We start from the raw sequence: 17426 nt of genomic DNA on the forward strand, positions 1-17426 counted from the left end.
ACAAACTAACTGATCCATATAAAGACCGTGTCCCCAAGGCAAAGCACTGCAGGAAAAATAGGGCAAACTCATGAATGTGTCACCATTCTTTCCCTTACAAAAAAATATTCCTCATAAATTGGCAGCTCACACATGTTGACATTTCAACACATCAAGCGTTTGTCATTGTGAGTTTGCCCAAATAGTTTTTGTTTGAGACCTCAAAACAGACATAAATAGAAAATCTGAATCATGAATCGGGACATGATGAAATGGTAATAAAATGCTTGTTAGTGTGTTCCTTTTATTTTGAAAATTATCACTACTCTGACATAATATTAAGAAAATTTTACAAGGACTTCTTTTAGCACAAATTTACACCAAATTAGTGTGACGCAAATTGCATTGACGTAAAATGTTCTGTCTCTTGTGTTTTCCAGGTTTTGTAGAGCTGAATTATATGTTGATTATTTGCTACCCGCTGTAGAATGCAAACTCAACATCTGGAACACTGAGGCTGCTTCAGAAGGAAAGGACATCGAGAAAGAAGAAGGCCTTGTCAGAGTCATGGAAAATTCCTTTTGGATGTACGAAAAACTTGAAAACTCAGTGAGAATTTGTACCACCTCGGTTTGCCCCTGGACCTTTTCTTCTTCACATACAGTATATACACACAAACACAAACACACACATGCACACAGACACACACACATCCTTCCACTCGGAACCCTGCTTGAATGACAGCTACCTTTTTTTGGACCACACAAACTTTTACTTGAACAATGACGGGGGAAAAAAAGTCACAAACACTTTGAATGACCAACCCCGATGAACTCTTAAAGGGAACAACGGCTGTCAAAAAGTCCAACAAGAACAATGTAAACTTTTTAAAAACTGAATTGCTGAAGGAGATATTTTTCTTTGGTCTGGTTTGCGTTTTGGGCCGGTTGACTTGACACACAGAGGAACAAATTCCAGAAGAGAGAATATGATATTATCAGGACAAAGAATTGGCTCGGGTTTGGGATGACTGTCTTTAGCTTCGGAGTGCCTGTCCGTTTCCAAGGGATACCATTGCCAAGGAGAACCATAGCAACGGTCTCCAGGGAGTCTTACCTGTCATTCCTTAGTTGTTTTAGGGACCAAATGACCAAACATTTTTATTGCTGAGGACTTGTAGTTCTAATATACTTGGACCACTGCAACTCTTTCAGCCAATCTCAACTGGCTCAAGAGTTGTACTAAAAAACAAGTGTACATTTCCAATATATATACATACAACACGTGTGTGTGTGTGTGTATATATACATATATATTGCCAATATGCTTTTGGAATACAGGCAAAACTATTTCAGATGACCAAATGGGGTCTCTCACTTTGTTAGTTTACAATCACCCCAATTTTTTTGTTATTTGTTTGTTCTCCTCATTTTGTCTTGGGAGGGACAGAGAGTGCATGGGAGGGGCTGCTCCGCATCACAGCCTTATCTTTTTTAACTTAACATCCTAACCTCATAGATAGAATAACATCAGAAACCTTTGATCTATATGAACTTGTTTATATTTGCGGTACATATATATACATACGTATAGCGAGCGTTAAAAAAATAATGTATTCATATATACAGCATATATGGATAAACAAGATATTAATCACAAGCAAATACATATGTACTTATATGCACATATTTGATATATGTGTGTGTGTATATAGAACAGCTACTGACTATGTTGAGCTGTTGTTTTTATTTATTTTGGGGTAGGGGGGAGTATTTTTGCTGGAGTTTGACACATTGCTCTGCTTGGGATGAATCGCAAATCTGGCAGCTCCCCAAAACTGCAGGCATTCCTCTTTCTGATTACCTACTGTATATGCTGACACACAGTATATGGCACTGCTAAAGGGATACGTGTGTGTGGGAATGCACATGATACTGTAAATATTGTCTGAAAATGCAAAAAGCCACATCTCGGTAGCAGGCTTCAAGAAAAAAAAAAAAATTAGGCTCAAGTATTTTAGAGGAAAAGGACAATTATCTTCGAGTCTATTCCAAACATATCTGTTATGCTTTGCACGCGCAAGCGCACACACATACACACACAAACGACTCTTTGAAACTTGAACCAAAATGAAAACGTCTCGCAACTCTAGCTCTCTCTTGCATTCAGTAAAAAAGTGCATGTAGCGAACGGGCTGTCACTATGTCTGGGTGTGCCTTGCCACCTGCAGAATCTGCCATCAAACACTGTGCTCTCGCCAAAATTAAAGAATAGAAACCACACATACTTTTGCAAGCAGCCAGCGCACTATTATGATGTCAAAACGCCGCCATATCTCTCAGCCGTGTAGTGAGGTTCAATGCATGTCCACTATCGCTCCATCCATGTCTTTGAGCTTTTCAATTATGTCTATATTCTACTCACATGACGCTTTAGATCCAAGTGGGCATTATTCAAACATGTGAGCACAGCTACTAACTAGCAAAGCTGCAAGCGAGGCACCTGTGACGAAGTCAAAATTAGGCTTAATGTGAGTTTGTAGGCTTAGGCAATAAATGGCTTGATCAGCGACAATTCTTGGCATGAAGCGTATCCTTTAGAGCAGGGGTCTCCAATATTCCCGAGCTACTGCTAGAGCTGGCAAAAAGCTCAAAGAATATTTGAATATATCTACTCTGCCATGGTTTAGGATAAACTATCGCCTGTCATTGAAATCCTTGGGTGGAGAATAGTAATGACAATTCTGAGGGCCCATGATCATTTTCAATTTGCATCATTGGGGCTCAAAATCTATTGGTTGCTGTAAAAGAAATTTTAAAATAAATGGGGATACTCAAGGCATCGGTATCAGTGCAGTTTTCAGCCTCATTTCAAGCTATCTGTACTTGTGATGGTTGTGGCTGTTTTACGATTAGGAAATGGAGATTAGAAGAATAGAATATTGTCAATAATTTCATGCAATTTGAAGGAAGAATGCTATAGTTGGATATGTAGGTCTTTAAAATGATCCATCATTGTTTTTAGAGGGGAATTGTAAGTACCAAAAGTTCTTGTGGTATCAGTACTTGGTATCAGTGTTGAATATCGGACCGCTATCAGTCTAAAAAAAAGTGGTAAAAACAAATTATAAAGTCCTTGAGACAACTCCTGCATATTCCGTCTTCAAACCATTTCAGACAAAATTATTAAGCCCTTAGTTTTATTTAAAGCTATCATATTAAACCAAAGTGGTTTCTGGCTGTTTTTATTTTACTTGGGAAGCTGCTCACATAGACATGAGAGAGGACGGAGACCCCTGCTCTGAGAAAATGCTACCTTATCTAAATCTAAACCTTGTCTAAATCCTTAATACAATAAAATATCAAATGGAAAGCGTAGCAATAAGCGTGGCGGGGATAAAATGTTTATCCATCATAGTGACTGTACCATTAAGGTCGGCTTCGTATTACTTTGGAATACAATTGAAGGTAACAGTAAAATATAGAATACGTACAAAAGGTCACCAGAGTTATTGGCCATGCAGCTGCTGGAGATTACGCACTGAATATTTATACATGTGAATTTTTATAAGGCTATGAGGCACTGGGAGGCAATGCTTCCTGTTAGCTGGTGTTACTAGTTTCCCCATAAATGGATCATTATTCCACATTACAACAAGCTCAATTGATTGAACAATTGACTTTTTACCTGCCAAAACCAATGAGGCTAAATTATTTCGTTCGACTTCCGAGGACGCCCGGGCGTGGCTAGGTTGCGCTGATAAATGTCCAAGCATGGCAAAGACCATCGTGACCAAGCAAAAGTGACATCTTAAACTCAATCAACTGAATGTGTGGTGAGCCCGCTTTGACTGCAATGCAAAAACAAAAAGCGTGTTGACGTGGAGTTCTCTGAGCCACATGTGGTAGAATGCCAAGCACATCATCTTTATTTGCCCACAACTGTAAGCTACACGTTTACAAAAGGAAAAATGTCTAACGGTTTAAAACAACACCGGACAGAGCAGAAGTCTGAATATAAATATATATATATAGATATGTAAACATAAACCAATGAATATACTGTAAATTGTTTCTTTTTTTGCTCTGTTCTCTTCTGTACATAGGTTTGCATATTTTATAGGACTTTTACTTCTATCTACAAGGACTGGATAAAGTACTTTAAATACTCCAAAAAAATATATATGAATGAAAACATGGTAATGCTCATTAAAACCAGGTACAAAAAAAAAAAAAAAAGGTTGCTAGGATACAGTGCGAAATGTAGGACCTGACCAAGGCATTTATCCAGAAAACAGTCAGGGACAGCATTGACCTCAGTTAGAGCTTAGACACACGTTGACCTATTTTATAACAGAAATACTTTCATAGGTTCTATTCATTTCTGTATTTATTTACAAGTCATGTCTGAGATGATATGCATGCTTTCATGGCATTATTTTTCTATGAGTTGGTACGTGACCAAATCGTTTTTTTATATGACATGCATGGACCACACTACTCTTGTGGTCCACAAATGATCATTGTTCCTGTCGTCAGGACCGCGCCTTCAGCACTTCTTAGGAAGATGGAGAAAACAGCTCCTATTGACCAAGTGATGTCAGACAGATTTGAATATTTGTGTTGTATTTATTTATTTATTTATTTATTTATTTATTTATTTATTTTATTTATTTATTTATTTGTGCCGTTTGACTCAAGATCTGAGCTCTATTTTTGCCACTGAGGGGTCTTGCTTAAAAGTGCCACTTTGTATTACCATCACATTACCTCTTCATATGTTGCAAGTCTAAAAAAAAAACATTGATTATTCAATTCCCTGTTTCCCATAAACATCGGAAAGCAGTCAGCTACCGTGTTTCAAAGCCTTATGTACATTTCTGTTTATAACTTACGGAAGATAGCTTCGTTGGTTTAAAGGGGAACTATGACGATTTCGCCGACTTATACTTATGCAGTATATTGTAAATAATAGTAATGTGCATATCAAACCTGGTTTCGATCTTATCAGAGTAAAAAATATAGAATCGGAAATGAGTATAATAGGTTCCTTTTGAAAAATGCAAATTAAATGAGAAGTCTTCTAATGGGTTTGTTTTTTTATTTCTTTTTTAAGTAATGGTAATCTCTAGTTTAGTGCTCCCTTGTTAACTAACTGTACAATCAGACGTTTGCCTTGAGATCAAATTGAGCTTCTGCAATGTAAAAAGCGAAATTCTTTATAAACAAAGAAAAATCTGTGATATAAAATACCACTTTGGTCATTAAAAAAAATAATAACTTCACTTCCTTCCTGCCATTTTCTGCATCTTGTGTTGCATTGTTTGGCAGAGCTCTGATCTTGTTCAACTGTGTTTTACCAAGAGCAAAAGTCAATGAAATCTGCACTATCCCATCTCAACAAAATTGATTTACTGTCATTTTTATGTGCTGTGATAATTTTTTCCCTAAACTCTACAGTGACTGGAGAGGCATCATGTGGTTTAAAAGCTACTATGGAGATGTATTTCCCAATTTCAGCACATATGGAGAGGGAAGGGCGGGGGGGGGGGTGAATGTTGCATAATTCAGCTTTGCAAGGTTCCTGAAGCTTCTGATAGACCAATGCGCTTTAGGCTCTTGCCCCTGACTCTCAAGAAAGACTGCACCAATTTCTTGTTCCCTTGACTCCTTTTTTTGTAATTTTAAAATGAATGATGCGTCTCAGCTTAGGCCAATAATAAAGCACAGTCTAGAATAAAGTGTCCTGTGTGGCGTAATTATTGGGCAAAACTATACCATGCTGGAAAACAGTTGTCTGAAAGACCCGCTGAGTGTAATTTACAAGTATTCCACAGTTCGCTTAAGGAGACTATTTAAGCGCCTTAGACAACAGTGATGCCTTGAGATATGAGTATCAGTTGCTCCATGACTCTTAACTCAAAATACTGGCAAGCTTAAATCATCTTCCTTGTGGAGATGAGAGGAAATTTGAACAAATGTAATCCATTTCAGCTTCTGCCCAAACGAAATTTAAAAACTTAAACGAAAACCCAATCTTAACGCTGTTGCATGTGACTTGGCCACTGGGGGCAGTATTATGCACTCATGAAGAAATCCACAAAGAAGACAACTAAACTGTAATAGTAGTTGTTTTTAGCAGAGGATAAAGACAATCTGTTTTAAATAAATCAAAGTATGTATTCTGTTGCCTAAAGCATTCAAATAGAAGTGCTATTTGTTTGGCCATCTATAATACTTTGCAATGTGTGTTAGCATTAAGCTAGCATGAGACAAAGGGGTGTGCTTATTTTAAGTTGGGTCACTGACATTTCCTCGTAATGTTACTTGGCAGCCAATGGCTCCATATTGCCACAGAGGCAAGACGGCAAAGAAAAAAGTACATTACTAATATACCCATGAATGATGATTTATTTGTACTTAAAATATGACATGACGTGAGTTCACTCAAAAACATACTGAATGAATTGAAAATAAAACTGAAATTAAAAGAACTAAGTCAAACTTAAAAAAAAATCGCTTCCTCTTGTCAGCAAATAAAAAAAATATCCTCCAATATTTGGCTTTCTTCCAAGTCCTGCAGGCAATTCAGACGATGAGGCACCACAGGGGTACGCAGACCTCTGCAGATTGGTTTGGGCGCAGTAAGAGCTGGTCCATGTTGGGATGACCAAGATGATACTTTGCATTGCTCATGTGCCGCAATGGGACTAAAGTTATCTATTAACTCAACCACAGAGAAGTCAAACCTGGGGGTAGAAAAAAAGAATGTTGCTGTTATTCGATTCAACGTACAGTACATTTTTGTCTGCAGGGGCATTTCCTGGCTGCGGCGTCCTTGTCCTAACAATAGGAAACGCACACACAATGCCAGACTGCTAAACAATACAAACTCAAAATTTAAAAAGGTGAGCAAGCTGAGGGTACCAGCACCAGAAATGCCAAATAGCCAGTTTGGATGTAGAAATTGTGAGCTAAAATATTTCCAACTACCTTCTGCTTGTTAACACCATTAATATAAAAGCAAATGACTACATTGCTGAATTATGGACTGATTCCTAACAAGCGACTTTAACAAGCCAAAAACACTGGTGCGCTCCAACAGAAGTACACCGTTTCTTGCCGGCATGAGAGGGATGGAAAATCGGAGAACCTGGCGCCTTGATGCCTGGAATAGAAATGAGGGAATGTGCAGTGAAATAAATAAAGCAAAACAAAGAAGATAAAGCTAATAGAGATTCAATCCCTCAGTCTGTCTGGCTTGATAAATTATTCAACGTATACACAGTGGAAGGACAACCATTCCAAATACAAAACATGAATTCTTTAAAGCATGCTCCAGTGAAGTTGCTAACATAATTCTCTGCTCGTTTAAAGCCGCATCCATTTGCATCACATGCAGTGCGGTGCGCAGCTCCCTGAGGTGAGCACCGCGTTTGGCATGCACTTGTTGGGGCCGTCCCCAAACGCCGCGCTGTGGATCATTTAGTTCAGGGCCACAGAGAAAGGAGGAAAAACTTTTGTTAAATTGTCATTTCATTTGCGTTTATCCGTAGATAAAATTACCATGTCGTTCCCGCACTTCACTTGTCTGTTTTTTTTTTCGTGCACCAGTAGCATAGAAAGTAACAGAAAATAAAATGAATACTGTGTGTGCAAGCCGCTATACGATTGACACTTATGGTCAAAAGCTCGTTATAGCCTTTTATATTTCTGCTCCGACTCACTTGTGACGGCTACTTTCTGACTTTGTGAGGAAGTACGTGAAAAACCTTAAAAGTTTTTCTTGGAAAATGAACTCGAGTGTGAACATGTTTGAGTGACAGTAGAGAAAGCTTATCAGGGTCAAGTTAGCTGAGGGAAGATAAGTGTAAAAAATGATTTTTTTTTTTTTTTTTTTAAAAACTGAGTGACATAACCTGAAGTAAGTTAATGTATTTTCCTCATTTGGGTTCCTGCCTGTCAACAGGCACAGGAGAGAATGAGCAAAAGTGAGCGTGACTGGCCAAGAGAGAGAAATTGAGAGATGGAAAGCAAATGCAGCTTTGTGGATACAGAGCGGGAACATGGGGGAGGGACTTTGGCTAGATTCCGTCTCGCCAAATGTGAGAATTTGCATTTTTATTTGTTGATTTATTTAACGGACAGAGCTCTCAAACAGCCATCCATCAACAAACGACATGCTGGTAATGAATAATGCATTGCTTAACAGCGGACACAATCTATAACAAGGCATGGGTGGGGGTGGGGGGGGTACAGTTTCGTCAGAGTGTTACGGGAGCGAGGGTGGGGCAGAGCGGGTGGCATAAGGCAGAAAAGAATGCCAGTAGAGATTCAGAAGGCTTTAACTTTGTGACTTTATACTCTGAGGTGCAGTCAGATATTAATAGATTCGTAGCTCAAGGGACTTTCATAAAATCTGTCACTGTTGCCTGCATTTTTTTTTCCAGCATGAGCAAGAGCAGATGTTCTTTCAGTCAAAGTAGTATTAGTATTTTGAATACCGCGTCATCATTTTTTATAATGATTATCGTTACTTTTAGACTAATGTGCTAGCAACTCGTGTCTATGGCATGCCACAGATTTGAAGTCTAATAAAACTGTTTTCTTCTTTGCGGCCCTCTATACAGTGCTCCTCCCATTTAGTTTGAAATATGTCCACGATCCTTTGCATGCCTCCTCGCTTCTAACGCTCACTGCACTCTTTCATTAAAGATGGTCGTCTCACCCTGGTGCCCTTATTCATTTGCACTCCAAACAGTAAGAGAGAAGAAAAAAAAAAATCGTGGCCAAAGCATAGATTCTGCATGTCAATTTCCCAACCAATCAATAGCGTGCGTGTAATGGCAGGCGAGATGGAGATGAGATGGAACTGTCTCATTACTAACTAGCACAGAATTAAAAAAAGGATTAATAAGGTCGCTTCATGTTAACCCAAGCTTTGTTTGGTAATTTGCACATTAAGATGGAACGGTTTTAGATCAGAAGGCCCAAAGGGGCACGTCATTGTTGCTAGGTAAAGTAGAAATGAATTGTTTGAAATCATGCAAGCTGCATCATTCCATCCACATATTTACTTGCTCCTTTCACAGAGCGCTGTCAGAATAACCGAGGCCATGCAACTTTCAATAACATGATGGCAATGATCACACCTTTTGGCCAGAGGAGCACATGCCATGGCCGCTGAGCTTCGAGTATCAATGAATGTCATCAGCCGGCTGCATGAGAGGGACGGGAAAGTATCAAAAAGGCCGAGATGTCCTTGGAACTGTATGAAGAATTTCGGTGAGTAGTATTCACTATAGTACCCTTATCTTGAAGAACATCTTACACAGCAGCTAGGGTACCTTATTTTCTTTTTGTGTAATGCTCAAGCGCTCACCCCCACCCCTTCAAACTTGCTTTTAACATTGCTGCCTCTTGCTTTCTCTGTCTCATTACTGTTGCAGAGAAAGGAGGGAGGGCAGTGTGTGCATCCAGAAGTCTGTTCAATTACACCTGCTGCAAGGTCCCTGCCAGGTGGACTAATGGAACGCAGCATGTCTCCTGACAGACTGGCCGCGGCGCTAGCTAGCCCACTAAAAGCTTCATTTAGCATCTCGCAGACGAAAAGTTAGCTGAACTAAGTGTCATAATTTACCCCGGATAATAGAAACTCTGCAGAACCCCGTTTAGAATGTGATAACGAGGCTTTTCTGGATTACATTATCGCCCCGTAAAAAGGTTACCGATTTTCAGATGTCTTTTGAATCTGGGGTTCCATGATGAGCTCGGTAGGGCTTGCGGGGAACCCAACAGGGGATGTGGCAGTGTCCTTTGTTGACTGCGCTGTAGCATCTGTCAAGAAATGTACACACTAACATTCAGATATGTCTTAAACCTTGTGTTCCAGTAGCTTTTTTTTTTTTTTTTTTTTTAAATCAGAATGGGCAAACATGTTTTCATTAACAAAAGAGCAAATAAGAGTGCTGAAAGCTCTTTGCGATGACATGGAGGTACTCACTCTTTTCCTGACAGGCTTTGACACAAAATGGCTGGCTGCTTGTCAAACTAGCACTATATGAATGACTATTTGGCAGCGGTGCCTCCTATTTGTTGATCTGATTGGCCCTTAAAAATGTAACAGCCAGAACATTTGTTCAGTCGCCTTCCAAGTTTTACTTGTGCGAATACTCTCCCGAAGCATGTTTATTAGCTCTACCTCAAATGAATTGGTGAAAGAAACTAATGTGGCATGTCAGGTTTGTGACAAGTATCAATACAGCGTTTTGATTAACTGGAGGGGGTGTAACAACTTACCACAAAAATGAACATTTTTTTCCCGAGAAGCAGTTTGTGAAGAGTTGTGATGCAAGCTTTGTTGCGCTGGATGATTCTCACTGTCACAGACAGGCAACAGACACAGTATCAGCAGCAATTTTCATAAGCAGGCCTCAACAATTTCATTCTGTGAATGACTTTGATGGTCATATGGAGCTTTTTCAACAACTTGCTTTACCTGGAGGGCAAATCTTGGCCACGAGGGGTGTCTGGCTGTGATGTTCCATTGTTAGTGACAGAGCTGCTGAGTTTGGATTGACATGCTTCTTGAAGCCTTATATGAACACAAGAAGGAACTGATGTTCTGCCACAGAGCATTATACTGTTGTTCAATATTATATTATACAATATACTTTTTTCAGATTGATACCAGTATGAAGATGATTCACCCATTAAAATACGTCCAGTATCAGAATGATACTGATACCTAGTATGGGTATCCTAAGTATATCGTGATTAAAAATCCATTCTTCAATTTCTTTAATCCTACTTATCCTCATTTTGATTGCAGGAATGTTCACCAGTTTACCCAAGAAGCAGTTTTGGAATGTGTGAGTATTAAATGAAACTATTATATGGACATTTTGTAACTTACTGCTAGACTATGACAAGGAACTTTTTTCTTTTGAGGTTTTTGGACCCTACCTTTTGCAGTCGAGACGTGACTGGCACAGCTGCTGGTTCTGTCTGCTGAGCCGCTCCTCCTGATCAGCCAGACGTGCCTGCAGCTTCTCTCGCTCCAACTCCAGCTGCATCTTCTGCAGCAGCAGCTGGTGCCTCTTCTCCTCCCAGTCCCCACAACTATGTAAAGGGTTGGTCAAAGCTTCCTTATTCTCAGTAGCTGAGTCATTCTCTGCATGTGGCCTGTATGGAAAACTACTAATTTGATAACATATATTTTATACTTTAAATGACATCTAAATTTTAGAAAGAGTGAACAAACAGTTTCAGAACAACCGTACCTTTGGCCTAAGGTGCTCTCACAGCTTTTCTCAAGGGAATGTCCGTTTCTATGTTGCTGGATGCCATAGCCACTGTCTTGATAGTGCTGCAAACCAAATTCTCCTCTCTGAATCTGATGCTCACTGATTTGTGCACCACCATCAGCTGGACAGTTCTTCCTAAAATAGGAAGCGGGTGTAGGAATAGTGACAGCTTGCAAGGCTCCTCTCCTTCCGCCACTTCTCTTGTGGACTTGAGCTTGATGTGTATGACTAGCAGCAAGACTGAGGTATGAGCCATCAAACATTAAGCCATTAGCCTGACTAGTAGTTTTGTTAATGGCTTCTTCGCTGCTCGGCACCTGGACACATAAGAAAACCAATGAATGTCTTTTGACCAACAAAAGAGGCTTCCAAAAAATGAATACTGTTTTATAACCCATGAGCATAATTTAGAGCTGGCCGAAAGTGAAATTTGTCAGTGTTGAATTATGAACCCTTCACTCAATTTGTGCAGATGTACTGGTAAAAATATTCCCCACATGCGTAATTGGAGTGCGTTTTTTTCCAGTGCGTATAATTACAATGGTGTGCAATGTCCTATTACGCTTACCGTATCCTGTTCAGACCTGACAGAGGCGGCAAGATTAAGAGGCCAATTTTCAACTGAGCATTACTGGCAGGTAAACCAAGGTCAGGCACATTATGAGATAAACATAAGGAGGAAAAGCCCGTCTTATAGTTGACTAGGGAAGGGAGAGAGTGACTCATTTGCTAAGGGTCAGGGAGCAGGCAAACAGCCATTATTCAGAGCCACAGTGGGACAATGAGGTTTGGCCGTGTCATCTATTCCATCTCCAGATGCTTAGGCTGAAGAGTGTCTTCCCTTCTCAAGTGTGACCTTGAGAGAGTTTTATTGTGGTGTAATCATATGGAAGCAAGGGACTTTGGGGGGGTGCTACAGTCAATTGATGGACATTATTTTGGCGCTTAAATATAAATGAGCTGTTCCATGACGTCTCGATGAACCCTTTAGCAGCACACTGGGTATATACGAACAGGATCGTACCTTATAGTGAGGTTGTGCCTGGCTAAGCTCAGCGATGGACTGATTGAGCTTTACTTGTTGCTGAGTCAGGTATTGTTGGTAGAGCCCAAGCAGCTCCTGACACTCCCTGTACTGCTGCTGAAGGCCTGGCGCACCGGTGGTTAAGGGATAGACATCACTGAAGTATGAGATTTGTGGGTCAAAAACTAACATGGGTTTTTAAATTCCTGAAGGAAAAATAAGAATGCTCTCATGAAAGGTCTGTTCAACGTTGCTTTTAAAAATGCCTCGTTTAAAAGGTCACTGTATGCAGATCAGTCGTTTTAGTAGGGAAACGATTCTCTTTGGGGGATTAAGACAGACAGCGGCTAGATTTACTAGACAACCCATATGAAACTATTATTTGCGCAAACAGTTACATGCTTGACCAGGAAAGTACAGAGAAAAGGAAAAAAAAGGGGCTAGAAAAATCAGACTTTGTGTCAGAGCACAGAATTTTCACCATCTGGTTAGATCCATGCTGCGCTGAGCTGAGCTGGGCAGGGGCTCTCTGCCAGACAGAGAGTTGGCAGATACAAGGAAACTAATCTGGAGCGGAACTACTGCTGCGCCCCAGGAGCCCACTAATGACAGTAGCACCATCGCACCACAGCAGCACATACAAAGATAATGACTAGGAGATACACAGACAAACTCATACATATTCAATAATCAACCTGCATCTTACTCTGACTTTCTAGGACACACACACTGAGGCACAAGAGCACAATTTCCCCCACACAAACGCTACAATAAAAGCAAGTCGTGCACACACACTCTCCCACCCAAGCTGACCATAAAGTGTGTTTCCTCCAGGCCATATATTTTTATGATGGTGGCCCTGCTACCCCAGCTGATGAGTTTCTCAGCATCCGTTTAAAAAAAAAAAAAAAGCCCAGATATTAAGAGGAAATCAAAGTTCAAAGTGGAGTCGTATTGAAAAAATAGTTGGCAGAGTACTCCATAAGGAAACACTTTGGTTGTTAGAGGACTTCAATCAGGTTGGGGAAATGAAACGGGAAGGAAAGAGAAAGGGAAACAACTTTGAATTGAGGAGCAGGCACAAGACAAATGCAATGAAACAGCTTCCATAAACTGGGAGAAAAGTGAGGAAAGGAAACACATTGATTGAACGCTCCATCTAACTACGGAGCCCCCCCCCTCCCCTCCAGCACTGATAATGTCTATGGAAGTCTTGCACGATGAAAGGACATCACAAGGACATCACATCATGTAAACCGTTGCTAGGAGGTCTATTTATGCAGCATGAATAAGGAAGTGTCTTGGGGGGGTACTGAATATGCGTACACAGCCACCATACGCGCACCGAGATTGCAAAATGCATGGCTGTTTGTATGCCAAAACATTTGAATGAAATCTAATTATATTACAAAAAGCACAATGAAGAATGTCTCGCTGTGCACCAGGATCCTGTCGGTAAAGCATGCTAATATGCTGACGGGGACAAGCGGTCGGTCCCTGGACAACAAGCACTATGGGCAATCTGATCCAAGGAGAGCAATACTAACAAGATTCCACTTCTGTGCCAGATGCTACAAAAACAGACTTTCTCCACATCCTTGGACAACAGCCAAGGGCCAAGTACAGTACTCGGCAAGCCCGGTTGTTTACATCATAGTTGCAAATTGCCAACAATGACTTACTCCTCCCCCCTTTGCTCCAAAAATACTCCAAATCAAGGGCTTGGGTTGAAGAGGCCTGTCAAAATGATTCACTTCCCTGTCAGGCTGAGGCTTGAATGAAATTATGAAATCCACCTCAAGGAGGAACAAATTTGCACACTGGGGGGTGGGGGTGTTCTAAAGCCTACTTTAGCACACCGAATCAAACAGATTGAGCCTGAAGAGGACAGAAAGGGGCGGAGATTGATAGCTGGAAATGTGTAGGAAAGGAAGCAATGATGGTGAATTAATTGAAGCTGACAACTTGCGTAACCTTGTAAATACAACTCAACCTAAAGAAAATGGGCGAAACAAAGTCACACAGACAAAAAAAAAATAAGCAAAACGATTCATAAGGAAAACATTCCGATTATTGAGGTCCATACCCAAGATGAAAGCCAATAAAAGCAATCTAGAAAAGATTTGGAAGTATGTCAAGTTCAGTCATCAAATAGTCGATTAGAAGAGAGGAAAAAGGCTTCCCAACCCTCCACGGCCTCTGGCTTTTCTCTAGTTGTGTCTCCTGCTGTGTTTTGTCAAGCGCTATCGCCACGGTGACCTCGGCACATAACAGCATACTTACTTTTAATGTACGCAAGCGTCGCTTCTTTCCGAGACGAATTCATTTCAATTCGAAATGTCAGCTGAACACCCAAATATCAAGGTTACTTTTTCCTCTCTCATCCTTGGTGGCTTAGAGCTAAACTATAGCCCAACATTTCTTACACCCCGTCAACCCTGAACCTTGGTTAGATAAGATAAGCTAAGGCGTAATGGAATTAGATTTGACAAGACTCTCATTCAGTGTGTTTGCCTTTGGTGTCTCCTTAACCTTTCTGTGAAGTGGCAGAACCTTATCCCCGAGAAGTGCGTTCATGACTCTTGCTCACACTTTAAAAGACTACGTTATCCCCCCCGAGGTGCCGGGAACCTAACATTTTTCTCTCGCAAATACCTTTTAATGGAGTTGAGAACTTTGGTGTAAATGCCAAGTCTGCAAGCCCGAGCACGCTTAATTGAGCCGTGCTGTCCTAATTTAGCACACTTCCATTTCCAATCATACAATTTAGCAGCAGGGTCAATTACTCTTCATATTTTGCAGCAATTTAACATCAACTGATTATTGTGCGTTAACCTGTGTGGAATTTTAAGGAAGACGGCGGGGAGCATAAAATAGAATAACATTGTTAGTCTCAAATTAGTGAAAAAATAATATTCTGGCTTTCACTGTGTGGAGAGGAACTGACATCCAATGCGCAAAGTAAAGGTTACAAAAACATATTGAAAAGAGACACAATAGTCTTCTTAGTAAATACCAAACTTAATAGATGCTTTCAAGTTTGGGCCATTGTTTCAACCGTGAAATTGATTTTGTGCACAAAGGCAAATAAGCTGCAAGCACTTACAAAAGACAACTGTGGCAGACGTCAAAAAATTGAAATGAATCTCCCCATTTGTCTGCCTCTAGTATAAATTCAAGAGTTGCATCGGCTGCACAATGGCTTTGCTAAGACAACAGTGCCCCCTGTTGACGTCGTTCTGTATAGTCAGGCGCAGCACAGAAAAATACTTGCACACAAAATGTAGATCATGTTGCAGCCACAGACTACTGCACTGGTATTTTGTCAATAATATCTAAAAGGATACTTTCTCTTTCATGTGCTATAACCAAATTCCGTTCCTCGAGTTGTTGGATCTTGCTTTCAAAATTATCATGTTCATCTTTCAGGCGCTTCACAGATTCTTCCTTCTCCTCACTCACTCTAGGGAGGGGGGGTGGGGGGGGGAAAGACAATACATTATATATTAAAATCAAATGGGAGGCAAAAGTGAGCCAGCGAAGCAAGAAAGCAAAAGCCATGAGGGATTTTATTTCAATTGGTTCTTCGGAGGGATTTAATCAGAAAACTACCTGGCTAGTTCTTCAATCAGGTTTGCAATGCGACGTTTGTCTTCAGGACAGAGGTCTTTCAGACTGACTTGGCTCTGTGCACTGATGCTTTCAAATATTACCTAGGGAACATGGTTTTAGTTTTACATCCAGTTAATTTGCAAATATGACAAAATGATGAAAACCTTACTGGTGATGTGCTGTCAGTGGTTGGAGCAGCACTGGCAAAGGTTGAGACATTTTCCTTAATGTCTGAACTGTATTGATCATTTTGTACATAGCTCTGTTTTTTGCCACCCCTCTTTAATGGTATGTCAATCTTGCAGTCAGAGGAGCGCCTGGATTGCATCTTGGTATTTTTTTTACTTGAGGTGCTTGTGCCGCCTGGCTGACAAGAGATCACTTCATCTTCTCCTGCAATTGGAGAAAGAAAACATGGTGAGTTTGACAATGTCTGAGAAAGTGTATAATATTTTGGCTCACCAGAAACAAATACCAGAGATTGTACCTCATCTGCCACGATGTCAACAAAGACAGTGGAATTACTTTTTACAAGAACAGTAGTTTCACACAATGGAATAATAAAAAAAATAAACGTTCAAAAGCTATTTCTTTCTCTGGATTATACGAACTCTAAAAGTAACAAAGGTTCTAATTTAATCTATTAGGGTTAGAGTTTGGCCTGTGACTACTACAACTAAATGAAGCTGATCATCTGTGCTATTTAAAGTGCCTAAATAATTGAGCGCTCCTAGCAGCACTCGGTGGATTTTTGAGAGCGAGTTGTGTCAAGCGGATCAACAACCGTTTATCTGAGCTTGTTAGTGACGTTAACATAAATGACATCTTCATTCAGTTAGCCACTTGTAAAGTTTACATTTATTGGGGAAATTTGTTCATTTATTTTATGTTAAAATAACAATGCATTTATTCAGGTTTTATTTTGTATTTAAGTTTATATTGCAGCTGCAAAGTAGTGCAATAAAAATACAAATATTTTTCCTAACATGATGAGTAATTGTATTTGACAATCGTGAATAAAATATTGATCAAGGAAATCCTGAGTAGAATTTTGACCATAATCGTGCAGCCCTACCCGTGACCAAAATGTGACCACGCGACTGCTAAGTTTCTCTTGAGCAAGGTACTTGAACCAAGCAAAAACCTTATTTCAATACTGTAACTCGAGTTGTTTACTTGCTTTTTTGTTTTGATACTTGACTACTTGTTGTTTTGTAAAAGATCGTGCATATAATCATGGAAGAATGAAAAGTAATAAAACCATACGGACTGGAAAGTAAATAAACAAATGAATACATGAATAAGCATACCACTCTTGACCCAAAATATTCCAGATTTTGAATTCTTTTTGTCAACTGCCGCCATGTTGAAACAACCGCCGCAAGTGACAAGGAACCAAACCTTGCTGAGAAAATGTAGCTCCGCCTCTTAGTCAAATATGAAGATCTGATTGGTAGGTCTTCAAACAGGCGTTTTTCTATTGGCTTATACACGGACCCCGCCCCC

The 17426-nt window shown here is 40.1% G+C and overlaps 2 protein-coding genes across 10 annotated transcripts in view; one reads left to right on the forward strand and one right to left on the reverse strand.

Moving 5' to 3' along the window:
- The window catches only part of celf4 (CUGBP, Elav-like family member 4), an 89542-nt gene extending 84158 nt beyond the window's left edge, over positions 1-5384 (forward strand). For all 6 annotated transcript variants that reach the window (XM_088389080.1, XM_088389082.1, XM_088389083.1 and 3 more), the window contains one exon: positions 420-5384. The gene's annotated coding sequence lies outside the window, so the exon portion shown is untranslated. The remainder of the gene's footprint in view (positions 1-419) is intronic.
- Positions 5385-6371: 987 nt separating this feature from the next.
- On the reverse strand, positions 6372-17338 carry kiaa1328 (KIAA1328 ortholog). Of its 4 annotated transcripts, none has more exons than XM_088389301.1 (11): positions 17231-17338; positions 16090-16313; positions 15921-16021; positions 15656-15771; positions 12309-12433; positions 11261-11601; positions 10944-11099; positions 10477-10572; positions 10278-10357; positions 9707-9815; positions 6372-6727 (listed from the first exon to the last, which is right to left on the reverse strand). In XM_088389301.1, exons 1-11 carry the CDS (start codon positions 17283-17285, stop codon positions 6508-6510), a joined length of 1623 nt encoding a protein of 540 aa, XP_088245427.1. In that variant the 5' UTR covers positions 17286-17338; the 3' UTR covers positions 6372-6507. The 4 variants fall into 4 exon arrangements, with proteins under 4 accessions (XP_088245427.1, XP_088245426.1, XP_088245425.1 ...); XM_088389300.1 differs by having other exon boundaries at positions 10944-11162; XM_088389299.1 differs by having other exon boundaries at positions 10944-11174.
- Positions 17339-17426: the final 88 nt, after the last annotated feature.

The sequence above is a fragment of the Syngnathus floridae genome, chromosome 11, assembly GCF_059516105.1.
Source record: "Syngnathus floridae isolate MCC-2025c chromosome 11, RoL_Sflo_1.0, whole genome shotgun sequence".
Lineage (NCBI taxonomy): Eukaryota > Metazoa > Chordata > Actinopteri > Syngnathiformes > Syngnathidae > Syngnathus > Syngnathus floridae.

What these genes read in the sequence shown, in the direction of transcription:
- kiaa1328 (XM_088389298.1), bottom strand. Translation starts at nt 17,285, where the DNA reads ATGGCGGCAGTTGACAAAAAGAATTCAAAATCTGGAATATTTTGGGTC. An exon ending in TATAGCACATGAAAGAGAAA is followed by an intron (nt 12,434 to 15,655) that starts GTATCCTTTTAG and finishes CCGGTGCGCCAG; the next exon opens with GCCTTCAGCAGCAGTACAGG. An exon ending in GGCCAAGATTTGCCCTCCAG is followed by an intron (nt 10,358 to 10,476) that starts GTAAAGCAAGTT and finishes TGTCTGTGACAG; the next exon opens with TGAGAATCATCCAGCGCAAC.